A 23,241-nucleotide genomic window follows, 5' to 3' on the forward strand; every position below is an offset into this window, starting at 1 on the left:
TCATACACCATGATCAAGTGGGATTTATCCCAGGGATGCAAGGATTTTTCAATATCTGCAAATCAATCAGTGTGATACATCACATCAACAAATTGAAGAATAAAAACCAAATGATCATCTCAATAGACACAGAAAAAAGTTTTTGACAAAACTTAGCACCCATTTATGGTAAAAACTCTCCAGAAAGTGGGCGCAGAGGGAACCTACCTCAACATAATAAAGGCCATATATGACAAAACTACAGCTAACATCGTACTCAATGGCAAAAAGCTGAAAGCATTTCCTTTAAGATCTGGAACAAGATAAGGATGTCCACTCTCGCCTCTTTTATTCAACATAGTTTCGGAAGTCCTAGCCACAGCAATCAGAGAAGAAAAAGGAATCCAAACTGGAAAAGAAGAAGTAAAACTGTCAGTGTTTGCAGATGCCATGATACTATATGTAGAAAATCCTAAAGATGCTACCAGAAAACAACTAGAGCTCATCAATGAATTTGGTAAAGTTGCAGGATAAAAAATTAATACACAGAAATCTGTTGAATTTCTATACACCAACAATGAAAGATCAGAAAGAGAAATTAAAGAAACAATTCCATTTACCATCACATCAACAAGAATAAGATACCTAGGGATATACCTACCTAAGGAGGCAAAAGACCTGTACTCTGAAAACTATAAGATGCTAGTGAAAGAAATCAAAGATGACACAGATGGAAAGATCTACCATGTTGGGACTTCTCTGGTGGTCCAGTGGGTAACACTCCATGCTCCCAATGCAGGGGGCCTAGGCTCGATCCGTGGTCGGGAACTAGATCCTGCATGCCATAACTAAGAGTCTGCATGCTGCACCTAAGAAGTCCGCATGCCGCAACTAAAGATCCCACATGCTGTAATGAAGGTCCCACTTGCTGCAACTAAGTCCTAGTGCAGCCTAAACAAATAAATAAATAAATATGTTTTAAAAAAACGATCTACCATGTTCTTGGATTGGAAGAATCAATATTGTCAAAATGACTATACTACCCAAGGTAATCTACAGCTTTGATGCAATGCCTATCTAATTATCAATGGCATTTTCACAGAACTACAACAAAAAAAATCTTAAAATTTGTACAGTGCCACAAAAGACCCTAAATATCTACAGCAAACTTAAGAAAGAAAAATGGAGCTAGAGGAATCAAGGCTCCCTGACTTCAGACTATACTACAAAGCTACACTCATCAAAACAGTATGGTACTGGCACAAAAACAGAAATATAGATCAAAAGGATAGAAAGCCCAGAAGTAAACCCATGCACCTATGGCCAATTAATCTACCACAAAGGAGGCAAGACTATAAAATGGAGGAAAGACAGTCTCTTCAATAAATAGTGCTAGGAAAAATGGACAGCTACATGTAAAAAACTGAAATTAGAATATTCTTTAATACCATGCACAAAAATAAACTCAAAATGGATTAAAGACCTAAATGTAAGACCGGATACTATAAAACGCTTAGAGGAAAACATAGGCAGAACACTCTTTGACAAAAATCACAGCAATATCTTTTTCAATCTGTCTCACAGGGTAACGGAAATAAAAACAAAAATAAACAAGTGGGACCTAATAAAACTCAAAAGCTTTTGCACAGCAAAGGAAACCATAAACAAACTGAAAAGACAAACCACAGACTGGGAGAAAATATTTGCAAACAAAGTATTAGTCTCCAAACTTTACAAACAGCTCATGCAGCTCAATATTGAAAAAACAAACAACCTAATCAAAAAATGGGCAGAGGACCTAAAGAGACATTTCTCCAAAGACATACAGATGGCCAGGAGGCCCATGAAAAGATGCTCAACATCGCTAATTATTAGAGAAGTGCAAATCAAAACTACAATGAGATATCACCTCATACCAGTCAGAATGGCCATCATCAAAAAATCTGCAAACAATAAATGCTAGATAGGGTGTGGAGAAAAGGGAACCCTCTTACACTGTTGGTGGGAATGTAAAATAGTATGGCCACTATGGAGAACAGTATGGAGGTTCCTTAAAATACTAAAAATAGAGCTACCCTATGATTCAGCAATCCCACTCTTGGGCATATATCTGGAGAAAACCATAATTTGAAATGATACATGCACCCCACTGTTCACTGCTGTACTGTTTACAATAGCCAAAACATGAAAGCAACCTCAGTGTCCATCAACAGATGAATGGATAAAGATGTGGTATATATATCCAATGCAATATTACTCAGCCATTAAAAAGACTGAAATAATGCCATTTGCAGCAGCATGGATGGACTTGGAGATTATACTTCATACTAAGTGAAGTTAAGTCAGACAGAAAAAGAAAAATATCATATGATATTGCTTACATGTGGAATATAAAAAAAATGATACAAATGAACTTGTTTACAAGACAGAAATGGACTCACAGACTTAGAGAATGAACTTATGGTTATCATGGGGGCAGGGTGGGGGGAGGGATAGATTGGGAGTTTGGGATTGACATGTACACAGTGCTATATTTAAAATAAAATGCCTTTTCATGAAAAATAAATAAAATTAAAATTTTCTAAATAAATGTAATAAATCCTCATGCTAAACAACTGATTTAGAAATTAAGCTGTTTTAAACATATGGCAGATCAAGTAATGTGCCCTGAAACTTAACTCCATATGCAAATATATGTCATATATGCTCTAAAGCTGAAATTAGGCCTATCCTTCAACAATAGGGTTTTACTATATATTCAAGTAAAACGTAGGTGAATGGAGGCAACTGACAAATTACATCAGTCTATCTTCAGTTTTAGATTAAGGGGATTCATTCATGAAATTATGATTGCTGTTAAGAGTTTGGTATTTAATACAAAGATGTTATGATGTTTAATGTAGTTGCTGGGTAGTACCATGATGTCAGTGTCACAACATCTTGGTGCTTCACAATACTTGTTATGAAATGAATATACACTGATACCAGAACCGCAGGCTGTGTGTGCCTAATTTGCATCTTAGTGAGTTGCTCCATGATAAGTGAAAGGCTTTCTGGTGTGTACCGTGTCACAATCATTTATAAGACCTATTTTAAGGAATGTTAAGTGGCAAAAAGCAGAAAGACTAAAACCTTCCTTTGTCAGCAGGTTAGTTGATTCCCACAGCTTTGCAAGATGAAAAGGTAATACAACAAGAGCATAACGTGTCACACACAGTTTCAAAAAGAGATATATTTGCAAATGGACTTAACAGTGTGATAATATAATGCAACCTGGCATTCTTACTATCAACACTTCCTACATTGGGGAAAAGGGCTAGGTATTTGGCTCTACAGAACCTTCTATTGAAGTTCATTCAAAATATGAAAGAATGTAGCTATTTTACTGAAACTTCCAAGGAAAAAAGTTAAGCAATTTGAATTAAAGAGTTTTATGCTTTCACGATCATTTACCTCTTCAGTAATTGAATCTAATGATGAAGTAGCTTCATCATAGAGAATGACTGGGGGGTCCTTCAAAATGGCTCTTGCAATTGCTACTCTTTGCTTTTCTCCTCCTAGTAAAGAAAATTTTTAGTTTAAGAGAGCATAACATACATATTTTATATTTCTAGTATTTCCATTAATTACAACTACCAAATAATACCTTCAACATTTATCTTTACTGATTACTGATCATTTTACTCAGCTATAAGAGTTTATGTTCATATATAATATCCTTTGACAAACTATATTCCCTGGAACATAAATGTGATTCTGAATTCTGACTTCATGGCAGGCGAAAAGAACAAGGAGGGGAGGTGACAACTTTGATTCCAGAATTACCTCCCTCACCAGAAATATGCTCATGACATGTTACTTTATATGTACTTTATATTAATTCCCAATGAAGAGCAACCTCAGAGAGAAAAATTTCAATATTAGAGAATCAACAAAGCCAAAACCAAATACAATATCTGAAGCCTGAAAACTTGAAGACATGAAACTATGAATATCTAAATTTATTTCTTAACATAAAAAAGTACCATTCAGCCAGTATTCTTAAAGACTTTTTTTTTTGACAGAAAGCTATTATTTTCACAGCACTCTTCAAAGTTAAGGCTACAAACTAGGACCTCTTATTTCACCTTAGTTATTTGCTATAGGACTCTAGCATAGCAGAATTTTAAAACAGAAAGGAAACAGAAGCCCAGAAAGGTTAAGTAATTTGCTCAAAGTCACAGGCAAGTTCTAGCAAAATCTGCTAGAACTGACTAATTACCCCTGACTATTCCCAGTCCAATGCTCTTCCTTTCATAATGTACAAACCCATAATTACTCTTAAATTTATTCTAGAGAAAAGAAAAGAATCTTTCTTTCTCCACTGGGACTCCTGCAGGTCTAAGGCCATCAATCTTACATAAAACTATGGTTGGAAGTACAAAAGATGGTGCTTTGCTCAATATGTCCCTTTTGGCTCCTTTTCTTGTTCATTATCCATTAATTTATCAATGTCTGAAAAAACCTGTACTTTTTAGCATCAGTAACCTCTTCAGAAAACAAGCTCTACCTGTTGATTATCTGGTACACAAGTATTATTTCACTTTTATCTGTTCTTCAATTATTATCTTCAACCTGTAAGAGGGGCTCCTTATGTCTAATATTAGTGAATACGTTTATATTCATACGATCCACACTCTTCCTCATTTTGTAAGTTCAAAATTCTCCTGTCAAGACAGGCAGTATGCCAGAACAATCTGCTTACCCACCTAGCAACTCAGCAGCAGAAAGCTCCTAAAAGAACTAGATACTCAGAGGAAGAACTAGTTTACACATGTTTCCCAAATTTCAAGTGGAAACCAACCCAGTTTCAATTCTATTCAATAGAATTTGGAAAAGAAACATTTGTTTGTTCTCTACCGAAATTATTTGCATAGGTGCTAAATAATATATTGCTCATTTTGAGAGGCCTGGTTGTAAGGCAATGGGTATTAGATAAGAATAAAATTTTGTTAAACATTCCTATCCCCAAAGGCATGCAGAGAGGAACAAAGTGATTGAAAAATGGGATGCAGCATAGCTAACTGAAGCAAAGTCATGTTTGAGAGGGCTAGTCTGTATTACGTGACAAATTGGGTATCTCTAGAATTAGCCCAACGGATAAATAATCTGGGGTGTGGGCTAGTTAATTGCAAAGTCCTATGAAGAGCAATGGTAAAGTATAAAGGTGGACTGGAATGAAGCAGGCATCTTATACTATCAGGTAATGACTAAATAGCTACTACAAACCACCTAAACTTGAAAATAATCTTTGCTTAGTATTTTCTAAACCTAGATCAAAACTTTCTAATAGACTCTAAATTCCTTGAGAGTAGGTCCCTTGATGCTTCATCTTTTTAACTCCCAAATCATTTAGCACAGCTGCTTGCACACAGCTTGTACCTAATCAATGTTGTGAATAACTGAAGCCAGCTTACAATGAAGAGGAACAGGGATTCATTAAAATTCATGTGGAGTATTCTTCATTCTCTTTTTCCTTACCCTCATCCCTAATCTATACATTTCCTACCCAAACTAAACTAGAATGAAGAGTAAATGTAAAGGATGCAGTATGTTTATGAGTTACATTAATACTTTCAGGCATTAGATATCATTATACTTTTAGAATTCAAATAATTTAGGGCAAAGAAACATTTTTATGGATCCTCAAAAAAATTCAGTCATTTTAGGATGATCCATTATTAAACATAGTAATCATCTCATAATTAACCACTTAAGTTAAAATGTGCAAGCCCTAAAATTTACTTGGCCACTGAACCAACAAAGACATGAAAATGAAGTTGGCTGTAAGGAAGTATAAGTATAAGGAGGTCTAAAGTATTGAAAACATCCCATAATGATCTAGGAAATTATGAGGAGATACACTATTTACTATCAAATTTCTTGTCCCTACTCTTACTTCTTTCCCATGCGAATAATGACCTTGGCTTTTAATATTAAGATTACGGATAATAAGTTAACACTGATCTCAACATGTATCAGTAACTTACTATTAAGCACTTACAGTGTTTGCAGCTTCAAGTGAAAGAAAGAGACTTGCATGATTTGAGAACAGTTACTTCTAGCAAGCTGAATTGTTTACAGTGACAGGCAGGAAACGGGAATTTGTCAAAAGAGACTGGATGAGCACTATGTTTGTACTCTGTCATTACATTTTCTAGTAAATGGCCCTGACAAATTAAAGTGTGAAGGGAGTATATAAGTGGGGGCCAGGTCTAAAATCTTTGATTACCTGAAAGCTTGAGTCCTCGTTCCCCTACTTGGGTGTCATATCCATGTGGCATTCGAAGAATTGCATCATGTAGTCCAGCTAATTTTGCCACTGCATACACTTCCTCTGGTGAAGCATTGATGTTTCCATATAAGAGGTTGTAGTAAATGGTATTATGGAAGAGGACAGCATCCTGGAGCAGATTTATACATACACACATAGACATGCATGTTCATATTTAACAATTCAAAGAATAGTAAAGACATAAAGGCATTAAAAGTAAAACATTGTAACTCCTTTTATCACCCCCTCATGCCTGCTCCATTTCCTTTCCCAGAGCTAATCACCATGAACAATTTGTTGTGTTATTATCCTAGACTTTTTCTGACGCATTTATGTGCCTAAACAAACACTTTTTTTTTTCCAACAGAAGTGGGGCCATACTATACATATTCGTTTGTAAGTTGCTTTTTTCACTTAACACAACCTGGAGATTGTTCATGACAGTAACAGAAACCTACCTCATTATTTTCAACAGTTGTGTGATACTAAGAATATATCATATTTATCTTATCCATTCCTCTACTGATGGATATTAAAACTTTTGCTACTATAAACAATGTTGAAATAAAATATCATTGTATATGTGACTTATGTAAACCCATGCATTTCTGTAAGAAGGATTCCTAGAAGCACACTGATGAGTTAAAAGGTAAGCATATGTTTATCCTTTGATAGAAATTGCCCAACTATCTTCCAAAAACGCTCCAACAGCATATACACCAACCAACAGTGTACCGGGGTGCCAGGTCTCCATATCCTCAACAACGCTGGATATTAATAAGTTTTAGTTGTTGCTACTTTTAAGGGTACAATGTGCTTTTTGTTTAAATTAGTATTTCCCTAATTACTAATGAAACCGAATATGTTTTTATATGTTTCTCAGAAGCTTTTAAATTGGACTTAAAACACAGAAAACAAAGAATTTATCACTATAGATTTTTGAGAAAGTTCACTGCAAGCATTCATTTGATATTTCAACTTATTCTGACATGGCACACTAAAGCTAAATTATTTAAAATGAGCATCCACCTCCTACTTTTCTTTCAGTATCCAACAGTTGGAAGGTAACAGTAAGATGAAATAAAATGATTCCATTCATTAACATTAACCAGTACCCTCAATTAATTAAGATCTTCTTTAACATCATAATCAGACCCAGAGTTACAGATACTATTTCAAATCACTTTAATAATTTTTATAACTATTACTAATATAAAATTTTCTTGTACTGAGATGGTAGTTAAAACTAATGAGTTTAAAGTTCTACTTAAACTTTAAGTAGAACTTCAGAAAATACTTATTTTAAAATATTTTACATTTAGAAAAGAAGTTAACAAACAAATGCTAACTGGAAATGTTGAAAATACAAAATATGGGGCATTGAGAAGACAGCAGAGGAATGAGATGTGGAGATCACCTTCGCCCCACAAATACATCAAAAATACATCTACATGTGGAACAACTCCTACACAACACGTACTAAACGCAGGCAGAAGATCTCAGACTTCCCAAAAGGCAAGAAACTCCCCACGTACCTGGGTAGGGAAAAAGAAAAAACAGAGACAAAAGAATAGGGATGGGACCTGCACCTCTGGGAGGGAAAGGTGAAGGAGGAAATGTTTCCACACACTAGGAAACCCCTTCACTGGCAGAGACAGGGGGTGGGAGGGGGAGGGAAGCTTTGGAGCCACGGAGGAGAGCGCATCAACTGGAATGCAGAGGGCAAAGCGGAGAGATTCCGGCACAGAGGATCGGTGTCAACCAGCACTCACCAGCCTGAGAGGCTTGTCTGCTCACCCACCGGAGCGGTGGGGGCTGGGAGCTGAGGCTCGGGCTTCGGAGGTCAGATCCCAGGGAGAGGACTGGGGTTGGCTGTGTGAACACAGCCTGAAGGGGGCTAGTGCGCCACAGGTAGCTGGGAGGGAGTCCGGGAAAAAGTCTGGAACTGCCTAAGAGGCAAGAGACCATTGTTTCAGGGTGCGTGAGGAGAGAGGATTCAGAGCACCGCCTAAACAAGCTCCAGAGATGGGCACGAGCCTTGGCTATCAGCACAGACCCCCGAGATGGGCATGAGATGCTAAGGTTGCTGCTGCAGCCACCAAGAAGCCTGTGTGCAAGCACAGGTCACTATCCACACTTCCCAGGAGCTCATGCAGCCCACCACCGCCAGGGTCCCAAGATCCAGGGACAATTTACCCAGGAGAACACACGGCACGCCTCAGGCTGTTGCAATGACACGCTGGCCTCTGCCGCTGCAGAATCACCACTCATGGCGTACCCCTCCCTCGCCCCAGCCTGAGTGAGCCAGAACCCCCTATCATGCTACTACTTTAACTCCATCCTGTCTGGGCGGGGAACAGATGCCCTCAGGCGACCTACATGCACAGGAAGGGTCAAATCCAAAGATGAGTGCCAGGAGCTGTGCGAACAAAGAAGAGACAGGGAAATTTCTACCAGCAGCCTCAGGAGTAGCAGATTAAATCTCCCCAATCAACTTGATGTACACTGCATCTGTGGAATACCTAAATAATGAATCATCCCAAAACTGAGGTGGTGAACGTTGAGCGCAACTGTAGACTGGGGTTTGCTTTCTGCATCTAATTTCTATCTGGTTTTATCTTTATCTTAGTTTAGTTTATAGAGCTTACTATCATTGGTAGAGTTTATTGATTCGGTTGCTGTCTTCCTTTTTTAAATATATATATATATATATATATATTTCCTTTTTCTCTTTTTATGGCTGTGTATGTGTATGCTTCTTTGTGTGATTTGGTCTGGACAGCTTGCCTTTTACAATTTGTTCTAGGGTTCTGCCTGTCCGTTTTTCTTGTTTTGTTTTGTTTTTAGTATAGTTTTTAGCACTTGTTATCACTGGTGGATTTGTTTTTTGGTTTAGTTGCTCTCTTCTTTTTATTACTTTTTTATTTCTTTATTTTTAATACTTTATGAAATTTTTTATTTTAATAAGTTTATTTTATTTTTGTTTCTTTTTTTCCCCTCCCTTTTCTTCTGAGCTGTGTAGCTGACAGGGTCTTCATGCTCCAGCTGGGTGTCAGGCCTGACCCTCTGAGGTGGGAGAGCCAAGTTCAGGACATTCGTCCACCAGAGACCTCCCAGCTCCACGTACTATCAAACCGCAAAAGCTCTTACAGAGATCTCCATCTCAACTCTAAGACCCAGCTCCATTCAACGAGCAGCAAGCTACAGTGCTGGACACCCTAGGCCAATCAACTAGCAAGACAGGAACACAACCCCATCCATTAGCACAGAGGCTTCCTAAAATCAAAATAAGTTTAAAGACCCCCAAAACACACCACTGGATGCAGTCCTTCCCACCAGAAAGATACAGCCTCATCCACCAGAACACAGGCAACAGTTCCTTCCACCAGGAAGCCTACACAACCTACTGAACCAACCAATGGGGGCAGACAACAAAAACAACGGGAACTACAAACCTGCAGCCTGCAAAAAGGAGACGCCAAACACAGTAAGTTAAGGAAATGAGAAGACAGAGAAATACACAGCAGATGAAGGAGCAAGGTAAAAACCCAAGAGGTCAAAGAAATGAATAGGAAATAGGCTCTCTATCTGAAAAATAATTCAGAGTAATGATGGTAAAGATAATCAAAAAACTTGGAAATAGAATGGAGAAAATACAAGAAACGTTTAACAAGTACCTAGAAGAACTAAAGAGCAAAAAACAATGGTGAACAACACAATAAATGAAATAAAAAATTCTCCAGAAGGAATCAATAGCAGAATAACTGAGGCAGAAGAACAGATAAATAACCTGGAAGATAAAATAGTGGAAATAACTACCACAGAGCAGAATAAAGAAAAAAGAACGAAAAGAATTAAGGACAGTCTCAGAGACCTCTGGGACAACATTGAATGCACGAACATTAGAAATATATGGATCCCAGAAGAAGAGAAAAAAATAGGGACTGAGAAAATATTTGAAGAGATTACAGTTGAAAACTTCCGAAATATGGGAAAGGAAGTAGTCAATCAAGTCCAGGAATTGCACAGAGTCCCACACAGCATAAATCCAAGGAGAAACACGCCAAGACACATATTAATCACACTATCAAAAATTAAATACAAAGAAAAACTATTAAAAGCAACAAGGGAAAAACAACAAATAACACACAAGGGAATCTCCATAAGGTTAGTAGCTGATCTTTCAGCAGAAACTCTGCAAGTCAGAAAGGAGTGGCGGGACATATTTAAAGTCATGAAAGGGAAAAACCTACAACCAAGATTACTCTACCCAGCAAGGATCACATTCAGATTCGAAGGAGAAATTACAACATTCACAGAAGCAAAAGCTAAGAGAATGCAGAACCACCAAACCAGCTTTAAAACAAATGCCAAAGGAACTTCTCCAGGCAGGAAACACAAGAGAAGGAAAAGACCTACAAAAACAAACCCGAAACAATTAAGAAAATGGTAATAGGAACATATATATCGATAACTACCTTAAATGTAAATGGATTAGATGCACCAACCAAAAGACACAGACTGACTAAATAAATACAAAAACAAGACCAGTATATATGCTGTCTACAAGGGAACCACTTCAGACATACAGACACATAGACTGAAAGTGAGGGGATGGAAAAAGATATTCCACGTAAATGGAAATCAAAAGAAAGCTGGAGTAGCAACTGTCATATCAGACAAAATGGATTTTATATTTTAATTTTTTAAAAATATCTTTATTGGAGTATAATTACTTTACAATGGTGTTAGTTTCTTCTTTATAATGAAGTAAAACAGCTATGCATATATATATATATATATATATCTCCCCATATCTCTTCCCTTTTGCATCTCCCTCCCTCCCACCCACCCTATCCCACCCCTCTAGGTGGTCACAGAGCACCGAGCCCCTCTCCCTGTGCTGTGTGGCTGCTTTCCACTACCTATTAATTTTAAATTTGGTAGTGTATATATATCCATGCCACTCTCTCACTTTCTCCAAGCTTAGCCTTCCCTGTCCCCGTGCCCTCAAGTCCATTCTCTAGTAGGTCTGCATATTTATTCCCATCCTGTCCCTATGTTCTTCACACCCATTTTTTTCTTTTTAAGATTCCATATAAGGGTGTTAGCATATGATATTTGTTTTTCTCTTTCTAACTTACTTCACTGTGTTGCAGACTCTAGGACCATTCACCTCACTAAAAATAACTCAATTTCATTTCTTCTCATGGCTGAGTAATATGCCATTGTATATATGTGCCACATCTTCTTTATTCATTCATCTGTCGATGGACACTTGGGTTGCTTCCAGGTCCTGCCTATTGTAAATAGAGCAAGAATAAACATTGTGGTACATGACTCTTTTGCAATTATGGTTTTCTCATGGTATGTGCCCAGTAATGGGATTGCTGGGTCATATGGTAATTCTATTTTTAGTTTTTTAATGAAACTCCATACTGTTCTCCATACTGGCTGTATCAATTTACATTCCCACCAACAGCACAAGAGGGTTCCCTTTTCTCCACATCCTCTCCAGCATTAATTGTTTGTAGATTTTTTCATGATGGCCATTCTGACTGGTGTGAGGTGATACCTCATTGTAGTTTTCATTTACATTTTGCTAATGATTAGTGATGTTGAGCATCCTTTCATATATTTGTAGGCAATCTGTGCATCTTCTATGGTGCAATGTCTACTTAGGTCTTCTGCCCATTTTTGGATTGGGTTGTTTGTTTTTTTGATATTGAGCTGCATGAGCTACTTGTAAATTTTGGAGATTAATCCTTTGTGAGTTGCTTCATTTGCAAATATTTTCTCCCATTCTGAGGGTTGTCTTTTGGTCTTATTTATGGTTTCCTTTGCTGTGCAAAAGCTTTGAAGTTTCATTAGGTCCCATTTGTTTATTTTTGTTTTTATGTCCATTTCTCTAGGAGGTGGGTGAAAAAGGATCTTGCTGTGATTTATGTCATAGAGTGTTCTGCCTATGCTTTCCTCTAAGAGTTTTATAGTGTCTGGCCTCACATCTAGGTCTTTAATACATTTTGAGTTCATTTTTGTGTACGGTGTTAGGGAGTGTTATAATTTCATTCTTTTACATGTAGCTCTCCAGTTTTCCCAGCACCACTTACTGAAGAGGCTTTTTCTCCACTGCATATTCTTGCCTCCTTTATCAAAGATAAGGTGACCATATGTGCGTGGGTTTATCTCTGGGCTTTCTATCCTGTTCCACTGATTTATATTTCTGTTTCTATGCGAGTACCATACTGTCTTGATTACTGTAGCTTTGTAGTATAGTCTGATGTCTGGGAGCCTGATTCCTCCAGCTCTTTTGTTCTTTTTCAAGAATGTTTTGGCTATTCGGGGTCTTTAGTGTTTCCATAAAAATTGTGAAATTTTTTGTTCTAGTTCTGTGAAAAACGCCAGTGGCATTTTGACTGGGATTGCATTCGAACACATAGATTGTTTTGGGGAGTACAGTCATGTTCACAATGTTGATTCTTCCAATCCAAGAACATGGTATATCTCTCCAACTGTTTGTATCATCTTTAATTTCTTTCATCAGGGTCTTATAATTTTCTGCGTACAGATCTTTTGTCTCATTAGGTAGGTTTATTCCTAGGTATTTCATCCTTTTTGTTGCAATGATAAATGGCAGTGCTTCCTTAATTTCTCTTTCAGATTTTTCATCATTAGTGTATAGGAATGCATTAATTTTGTATCCTGATACTTTACCAAACTCATTGATTAGGACTAGTAGTTTTCTGGTAGCATCTTTAGGCTTCTCTATGCATAGTATCTTGTGATCTGCAAACAGTGACAGCTTTACTTCTTCTTTTCCGATTTGGATTCCTTGTATTTCATTTTCTTCTCTGATTTCTGTGGCTAAAACTTCCCAAAAAATGTTCAATAATAGTGGTGAGGTCGGGCAACCTTGTCTTTTTCCTGATCTTAGTGGAAATGGTTTCAGTTTTTCACCATTGTGGACGATGTTGCCTGTGGGTTTGTCATATATGGCCTTTATTAAGTTGAGAAAAGTTCCCCCTATGCCTACTTTCTGGAGGGTTTTTATCATAAATGGGTGCTGAATTTTGTCAAAAGCTTTTTCTGCATCTATTGACATGATCATATGGTTTTTATTCTTCACTTTATTAATATGATGTATCACATTGATTGATTTGCGTATTTTGAAGAATCCTTGCATTCCTGGGATATATCCCACTTGATCATGGTGTATGATCCTTTTAATGTGCTGTTGGATTATGTTCCTAGTATTTTGCTGAGGATTTTTCCATCTATGTTCATCAGTGATATTGGCCTATAGTTTTCTTTCTTTGTGACATCCTTGTCTGGTTCTGGTATCAGGGGTGGCCTCATAGAATGAGTTTCGGAGTGTTCCTCCCTCTGCTATATTTTGGAACAGTTAGAGAAGGAGAGCTGTTAGCTCTTCTCTAAATGTTTGATACAATTCGCCTGTGAAGCCATGTGGTCCTGGACTTTCGTTTGTTGTAAGATTTTTAAATCACAGCTTCAATTTCAGTGCTTGTGATTGGTCTGTGTATATTTTCTATTCCCTCCTGGTTCAGTATAGGAAGGTTGTGCTTTTCTAAGCATTTGTCCATTTCTTCCAGGTTGTCCAATTTATTGGCATATAGTTGCTTGTAGTAATTTCCCATGATCCTTTGTGTTTCTGCAGTGTCAGAGGTTACTTCTTTTTCATGTCTAATTCTATTGATTTGAGTCTTCCCCCTTTTTTCTTGATCAGTCTGGTTAATGGTTTATCAATTTGTTTATCTTCTCAAAGAAAGAGCTTTCTGTTTTATTGATCTTTGATACTGTTTTCTTCATTTCTTTTTCATTTATTTCTGATATGATCTTTATGATTTCCTTCCTTCTGTTACCTTCGGGTTATTTTGTTTTTCTTTCTCTAATTGCTTTATGTGTAAGGTTAGGTTGTTTATTTCAGATGTTTCTTGTTTCTTACGTAGTACTGCATTGCTATAAACTTCTCTCTTAGAAGTGCTTTTGCTGTATCCCACAGATTTTGGGTCACTGTGTTTTCATTGTCATTTGATTCTAGGTATTTTTTGATTTCCTGTTTGATTTCTTCAGTGATTTCTTGGTTATTAAGTGGTATGTTGCTTAGCCTCCATGTGTTTGTATGTTTTATAGATTTTTTCCTGTAATTGATATATAGTCTCATAGAACTGTGGTTGGAAAAGACACTTGATATGATTTCAAATATCTGAAATTTACCAAGGCTTGATTTGTCACCCAATATATGATCTATCCTGGAGACTCTTCCATGAGCACTTGAGAAGAAAGTGTATTGTGTTTTTTATGGATGGAATGTCCTATAAATATCAATTAAGTCCATGTTGTTTAATGTGTCATTTAAAGCTTGTGTTTCCTTATATATTTTCATTTTGGATGATCTCTCCATTGGTGATACTGTGGTGTTAAAGTCCCCTACTATGAGTGTGTTACTGTTGATTTCCCCTTTTATGGCTGTTAGCATTTGCCTTCTGTATTGAGGTGCTCCTATGTTGGGTGCATAAATATTTACAATTGTTATATCTTCTTCTTGGATTGATCCCTTGATCATTATGTAGGGTCCTTCTTTGTCTCTTGTAATAGTGTTTATCTTAAAGCCTCTTTTGTCTGATATGAGAATTGCTACTCCAGCTTTTTTTTGATTTCCATTTGCATGGAACATCTTTTTCCATGTCCTCACTTTCAGTCTGTTAGGTGTCCCTATGTCTGAAGTGGGCCTTTTGTATACAGCATATGTATGGGTCTTGTTTTGGTATCCATTCAGCCAGTCTATGTGTGTTGGTTTGAGCATTTAATCCACTTACATTTAAGGTAATTATCGATATGTATGTTCCTATTACCATTTTCTTAACTGTTTCGGGTTTGTTATTGTAGATCTTTTCCTTCTCGTGTTTCCTGCCTAGAGAAGTTCCTTTAGCATTTGTTGTAAAGCTGGTTTGGTGGTGGTGAATTCTCTTAGCTTTTTTTTTTTTTTGCGGTACACGGACCTCTCACTGTTGTGGCCTCTCCCGTTGCGGAGCACAGGCTCCGGACGCGCAGGCTCAGCGGCCATGGCTTACGGGACTAGCCGCTCTGCGGCATGTGGGATCTTCCCAGACTGGGACATGAACCCGTGTCCCCTGCATTGGCACGAGACTCTCAACCACTGCGCCACAAGGGAAGCCCTGAATTCTCTTAGCTTTTGCTTACTTGTAAAGGTTTTAATTTCTCTGTCGAATCTGAATGAGATTCTTCCTGGATAGAGTAATCTTGGGTGTAGGTTTTTCGCTTTCATCACTTTAAATATGTCCCGCCACTCCCTTCTGGCTTGCAGACTTTTTGCTGAAACATCAGTTGTTAACCTATATAAGATTCCCTTGTATGTTATATATTGCTAATCCCTTGCTGCTTTTAATATTTTTTCTTTGTATTTAATTTTTGATAGTTTGATTAATATGTGTCTTGGTGTTTCTCCTTGGATTTATCCTGTATGGTACTCTCTGCACTTCCTGGACTTGATTAACTATTTCCTTTCCCATATTAGGGAAGTTTTCAACTATAATCTCTTCAAATATTTTCTCACTCCCTTTCTTTTTCTCTTCTTCTTCTAGGACCCCTATAATTCGAATGTTAGTGCATTTAATGTTGTCCAAGAGGTCTCTGAGACTGTTCTCAATTCCTTTCATTCTTTATCTTTATTTTCTTCTGCAGTAGTTAGTTCCATTATTTTATCTTCCAGGTCATTTATCCGTTCTTCTGCCTTAGTTATCCTGCTATTGATTCCTTCTAGAGAATTTTTTATTTTATTTATTATGCTGTTCATCATTGTTTGCTCTTTAGTTCTTCTAGGTCCTTTTTAAATGTTCTGGTACTTTCTCCATTCTATTTCCAAGATTTTGGATCATCTTTACTATCATTACTCTGAATTCTTTTTCAGGTAGACTGCCTATTTCCTCTTCATTTGTTAGGTCTGGTGGGTTTTTACCTCACTCCTTCACATCTGCTGTGCGTTTGCTTGTCTTCTCATTTTGCTTAACTTACTATGTTTGGGGTCTCCTTTTTGCAGGCTACAAGTCTGTAGTGCCCAGTTTTTCTGCTATCTGCCCCTAGTGGCTAAGGTTGGTTCAGTGGATTGTGTAGGCTTCCTGGTGGAGGGGACTAGTGCCTGTGTTCTGGTGGATGAGGCTGTATTTTGTCTTTCTGGTGGGGAGGTCTGCATCTGGTGGTGTGTTTTGGGGTGTCTGTGACCTTATTATGATTTTATGCAGCACCTCTGTTAATGGGTGGGCTTGTGTTCCTGTCTTGCTAGTTGTTTGGCATAGTGCATCCAGCATGTAGCTTGCTGGTCATGGAGTGTAGCTGGGTACTGGCGCTGAGATGGAGATCTCTGGGAGAGCTTTCGTTGTTTGATATTATGTGGAGCTGGGAGGTCCCTGGTGGACCAATGTCCTGAACTCGGCTCTCCCACCTCAGAGGCACAGGCCTGACACCTTACTGGAGCACCAAGATCCTGGCATCCACACAGCTCAGAATAAAAAGGAGAAAAAATGAAAGAAAGAAAAAGAAATAATAAAATAAAATATAGTTATTAAAATACAAAATAGTTATTAAAAATAAAAAAATTAGGGGCCTTCCTTGTGGCGCAGTGGTTGAGAGTCGGCCTGTCGATGCAGGGGACACAGGTTCATGCCCCAGTCCGGGAAGATGCCACATGCTGTGGAGCGGCTAGGCCCATGAGCCATGGCCGCTGAGGCTGCGTGTCTGGAGCCTGTGCTCCTCAACGGGAGAGGCCACAACAGTGAGAGGCCTGCGTACCGCAAAAAAAATAAATAAATAAGTCAAAAAATTAAAAAGTAATTCAAAAAGGAAACAAAGAAAGGCACAGGACAGCAACCAAAACAAAAAGCAAATCCACCAATAATAAGAAAAATTAAAAACTATACTTAAAAAAGAAAAAAGAAACGGGCAGACAGAATGCTAGGACAAATGGTAAAAGCAGTTATAGAGACAAAATTACACACAGAAGCATACACAAAAACACTCACAAAAAGAGAAAAATGAAAAAATATATATATCGTTGCTCCCAACATCCACTACCACAATTTGGAATGATTTGTTGTCTATTCAGGTATTCCACAGATGCAGGGTACGTCAAGTTGACTGTGGAGAGTTAATCCACTGCTCCTGAGGCTGCTGGGAGCCTCCCTTTCTCTTCTTTGTTCGCACAGCTACTGGGGTTCAGCTTTGGATTTGCCCCTGCCTTTACGTGTAGGTCGCCTGAGGGCGTCTGTTCTTCACTCAGACAGTACGGGGTCAAAGTAGCAGCTGTTTATGGGGCTCTGGCTCACTCAGACTGGGGGGAGAGAGCGGTACCGAAGGTGGGGCGAGCCTGCAGCGGCAGAGGCCAGCATGACATTGCAACAGGCTGAGGCGTGCCGTGTGTTCTCCCGGGAAAGTTGTCCCTGGATCACAGGACTCTGGCAGTGCCGGGCTGCACAGGCTCCCGGGAAGGGAGGTGTGGACAGTAACCTGTGCATGCACACAGGCTACTCGGTGACTGCAGCAGCAGCCTTAGCATCCCATGCCTGTCTCTGGGGTCCATGCTGAGAGCCTCAGCTTGCACCCATCTCTGGAGCTCATTTAGGCAGTGCTCTTAATCCCTTCTCCTCACGTACCGCAAAACAAAAAGGCAAGGAAAAGTTTTCTGCCTCTTTGGCAGTTCCAGACTATTGCCCGACTCCCTCCAAGCTAGCTGTGGTGAACTAGTCTCCTTCAGACTGTGTTCACACAGCCAACCCCTGTCCTCTCCCTGAGATTTGACCTCCGAAGCCCAAGCCTCAGATCCCAGCCCCCACCAGCCCTGGTGGATGAGCAGACAAACCTCTTGGGCTGGTGAGTGCTGGTCAGCACTGAGCCTCTGTGCAGGAATCTCTCTGCTTTGCCCTCTCCACGCCTGTGGCTGTGCTCTCCTCCGTGGCTCCGAAGCGTCCCCCCAGCCTACCCCCATTTCCGCCAGTGAAGGGGCTTTATAGTGTGTGGAAGCTTTTACTCCTTCACAACTCTCTCCCACTGGTGCAGGTCCCGTCCCTATTCTTTTGTCTCTGTTTTTTCTTTTGCCTTTTGCCCTACCCAGGTGCTCGGGGAGTTTCTTACCTTTTGGGAGGTGTGAAGTCTTCTGACAGCATTCAGAAGGTGTTCTGTAGTAGTTGTTCCACATGTAGATTTATTTCTTATGTACCTGTGGGGAGTAAGGTAATCTCCACGTCTTACTCTTCCACCATCCTGAAGGTCTTCTCAAAATAGACTTTAAAATAAAGACTATTACAAGAGACAAAGAAGGACACTACCTAATGATCAAGGCATCAATCCAAGAAGTCAATATAACAATTGCAAATACCTATGCACCCAACATAGGAGCACCTCAATACATAAGGCAAATGCTAACAGCCATAAAAGGGGAAATCAGTAGTAACACAATAATAGTAGTGGACTTCAACACCACACTTCCACTAAGGGACAGATCAAACAAAATGAAAATAAATAAGGAAACACAAGTTTAAATGACACATTAAACAAATGGACTTAATTGATATTTGTAGGATATTCCATCCAAGAACAACACAATACACTTTCTTCTCAAGTGTTCATGGAACATTCTCCAGGATAGATCATATCTGGGGTCACAAATCAAGCCTTGGTAAATGAAGGACAACTGAAAAGGTATCAAGTATCTTTTCTGACCATAACACTATGGAACTAGATATCAATTACAGGAAAAATAGGTAAAAAGTACAAACACATGGAGCCTAAACAATACACTACTAAATAACCAAGAGATCACTAAAGAAGACAAAGAGGAAATCAAAAGATACCTAGAAACAAATGGCAATGAAAACTTTACAACCCAAAACCTATGGGATTCAGCAAAAGCAGTTCTAAGAGGGAAGTTTATAGCAACACAATCCTACCTCAAGAAACAAGAAACATCTCAAATCAACAACCTAACCTTACACCTAAAGCAATTAAAGAAAGAAGAACAAAAACCCCTCAAAGTTAGCAGAAGGAAAGAAATCATAAAGATCAGATCAGAAATGAAGGAAACAATAGCAAAGATCAATAAAACTAAAAACTGGTTCTTTCAGAAGATAAACAAAATTGATAAGCCATTAGCCAGATTCATCAAGAAAAAAAGAAGACTCAAATCAATAGAATTAGAAATGAAAAAGGAGAAGTAACCACTGACACTGCAGAAACACAAAGGATCATGAGAGACTAATACAATCAAGTATATGCCAATAAAATGGACAACCTGGAAGAAATGGACAAATTCCTAGAAAAGCACAACTTTCCGAAACTGAGCCAGGAAGGAACAGAAAATATACACAGACCAATCACAAGCACTAAGTTGAAACTGTGATTAAAAACCTTCTAACAAACAAAAGCCCAGGACCAGATGGCTTCACAGGTGAATTCTACCAAACATTTAGAGAAGAGCTAACACCTATACTTCTCAGAGTTTTCCAAAATACAGCAGAGGGACGAACACTGCCAAACTCATTCTACGAGGTCGCGAATACCCTGATACCAAAACCAGATAAAGATGTCACAAAAAAGGAAAACTACAGGACAATATCACTGATGAACATAGATGCAAAAATCCTCAACAAAATACTAGCAAATAGAGTCCAACAGCACATTAAAAGGATCATACACCACGATCAAGTGGGATTTATCTCAGGAATGCAAGGATTCTTCAATATACGCAAATCCATCAACGTGATATACCATATTAACAAACTGAAGGAGAAAAACCATATAATCATCTCAATAGATGCAGAAAAAGCTTTCTACAAAGTTCAATAACCATTTATGATAAAAATCCTCCAGAAAGCAGGCAGAGAAGGAATGTACCTAAACATAAGAAAGGCCATATATGACAAACCCACAGATAACATTGTTCGCAATGGTGAAAAACAGAAACCATTTCCACTAAGAACAGAAACAAGACAGCGTTCCCCATTCTCACCACTATTATTCAACATATGTTTGGAAGTCTTAGGCACAGCAATCAGACAAGAAAAAGAAAGAAAAGGAATCCAAATCGGAAAACAAGTAAAACTGTCACTACTTGCAGACTATACACAGAGAATCCTAAAGATGCTAGCAGAAAACTACCAGAGCTAATCAACAAATTTGGTAAAGTAGCAGGATACAAAATTAATGCACAGAAATCTCTAGCATTCCTATACACTAATTATGAAAAATCTGAAAGAGAAATTAAGGAAGCACTCTCATTTACAATTGCAACAAAACAAATAAAATTCCTAGGAATAAACCTATGTAATGAGACAAAAGACCTGTATGCAGGAAACTGTAAGACACTGATGAAAGAAATTAAAGATGATACAAATAGATGGAGAGATATACCATGTTCTTGGATTGGAAGAATCATTATTGTGAAAATGACTATACTACCAAAAGCAATCTAGAGATTCAATGCAATCTGTATACCAATGGCATTTTTCACAGAACTAGATCAAAAAATTTCACAATTTGCATGGAAACACAAAAGACCCCGTATAGCCAAAGCCATCTTGAGGAAGAAAAATGTAGGTGGATGAATCAGGTTCCCTGACTTCAGACTATACTACGAAGCTACAATAATCAAGACAGAATGGTACTGGCACAAAACCAGAAATATAGATCAATGGAACAGGATAGAAAGCTCAGAGATAAACCCACACACATATGGTCACCTTATCTTTGATAAAGGAGGCAAGAATATACAATGTAGAAAAGACAGTCTTGTCAATAAGTGGAGCTATGAAAATTGGACAGCTACATGTAAAAGAATGAAATTAGAACACTCCCTAACACCGCACACAAAGATAAACTCAAAATGGATAAAGACCTAAATGTAAGGCCAGATAGTATAAAACTCTTAGAGGAAAACATAGGCAGAACACTCTTGACATAAATCACAGCACGACCCTTTTTGACCCCCTTCCTAGAGAAAGGGAATTAAAAACAAAAATAAACAAATGGGACCTAATGAAACTTAAAAGCTTTTGCACAGTAAAGCAAACCATAAACAAGATGAAAAAGAAAACCCTCAGAATGGGAGAAATATTAGCAAATGAACCAAGGGACAAAGGATTAATCTCCAGAATATACAAGCTGCTCATGCACATCAATATCAAAAAAATAAAAAAAATAAACAACCCAACCCAAAAATGGGCAGAATACCTAAACAGACATCTCTCCAAAGAAGATATACAGATTGCCAACAAACATATGAAAGGATGCTCAACATCACTAATCAATAGAGAAATGCAAATCAGAACTACAATTAGGTATCACCTCACACCAGTCAGAATGGCCATCATCAAAAAATCTACAAACAATTAATGCTGGAGAGGGTGTGGAGAAAAGGGAACCTTCTTGCACTGTTGGTGGGAATGTAAATTGATACAGCCACTATGGAAAACAGTAAGGAGGTTCCTTAAGAAACTAAAAATAGAACTACCATACGAGCCAGCAATCCCCCTATTGGGCATATACCCTGAGAAAACCATAATTCAAAAAGAGTCATGGAACACAATATTCATTGCAGCTCTATTTATAATAGCCAGGAGATGGAAGCAACATAAGTGTCTTATGTTGAATGGACATAGAAATGTGGCACATATATACAATGGAATATTACTCAGCCATAAAAGGAAACGAAATTGAGTTATTTGTAGTGAGGTGAATGGACCTAGAGTGTGTTCATACAGAGTGAAGTATGTCAGAAAGAGAAAAACAAATACCATATGCTAACACATATATATGGAATCTAAAAGAAAAAAAAGGTTGTGAAGAACCTAGGTACAGGACAGGAATAAAGATGCAGACATTGAGAATGGACTTGAGGACACAGGGAGGGGGAAGCGTAAGCTGGGACGAAGTGAGACAGTGGCATGGACATATATACACTACCAACCGTAAAATAGCTAGCTAGTGGGAAGCAGCCACATAGCACAGGGAGATATGCTCGGTGGTTTGTGTCCACCTAGAGTGGTGGGATAGGGAGGGTGCGAGAGAGACGCAGAGGAAGGAAATATGGTGATATATGTATATGTGTAGCTGATTCACTTTTTGATACAGCAGAAAGTAACACACCCTTGTAAAGCAATTATACTCCAATAAAGATATTAAAAAAAGGGAAATAGAAAATATAAGGTAAAACAAAAATTAAGTAAATAATCCATAATCCCACCATCCAGCAATAACTACTATTAACATGTTGCTGTATTTCCTCCAATATTTTTTCTGTTATAATGTATTCATTTAGTATTATAAAACTGAGATATTACATTTTGTTTGGTAACTTCTTTTTCAACAAACTTTGTATCTGAGCATTTATCTATGACACTCAATACTCTTTACAAACATGATATTTAAAAATGACTGTATGACATTTGATCCTATGCTGATAATTTAACCATCTACTTAATACTGGATTTTATAGTGTTTCCAACTTGTGCTGGTATAAATAACACTATGATGAGTTTAGCATAGAAAAATCTGTTCACTTCCCTGTTTATTTCCTTACTAAAACTTCCTAGAGGCAGAATTACTGTAATAAAGGGTATAAATATTTTTCAGACTCTTGCTACATACTGCCAATTTGTTCATCAGGAAAGTTGTATGCTTCCTCCAGCAAAACAGACTAGCCATTTCACACAGCCTTGCCCAAACTAAATACTATGAGTTTTAAAATCCTCAGCAGTTTAATAGGTGATAAATGGTATCCCATTGTTGATTTAATTACTAAGACTTCTAATGAGGATGAGTATCTTTTCTTTCATTTATTGACCATGTATATTTTTCCTTAGTGAATAAAACATTTTCTTTTTCAAAACGATGAGGGTAATTATTATACAGCCCAAGAGAAT

At 38.0% G+C, this 23,241-nt stretch overlaps 1 protein-coding gene across 2 annotated transcripts in view; it reads right to left on the reverse strand.

Annotated features, from left to right (window-relative positions):
- ABCB7 (ATP binding cassette subfamily B member 7) overlaps positions 1-23,241 on the reverse strand; it is a gene marked incomplete at its 5' end in the record, with an annotated part of 139,583 nt that overhangs the window by 19,875 nt on the left and 96,467 nt on the right. For both annotated transcript variants that reach the window (XM_082681369.1, XM_082681368.1), the window contains 2 exons: positions 3,433-3,536; positions 6,251-6,422. In XM_082681369.1, the coding sequence (XP_082537495.1) occupies positions 3,433-3,536; positions 6,251-6,422 (276 nt within the window). The remainder of the gene's footprint in view (positions 1-3,432; positions 3,537-6,250; positions 6,423-23,241) is intronic.

This window comes from Grampus griseus (genome assembly GCF_964374135.1).
Source record: "Grampus griseus genome assembly, chromosome: X".
Taxonomy (NCBI): domain Eukaryota; kingdom Metazoa; phylum Chordata; class Mammalia; order Artiodactyla; family Delphinidae; genus Grampus; species Grampus griseus.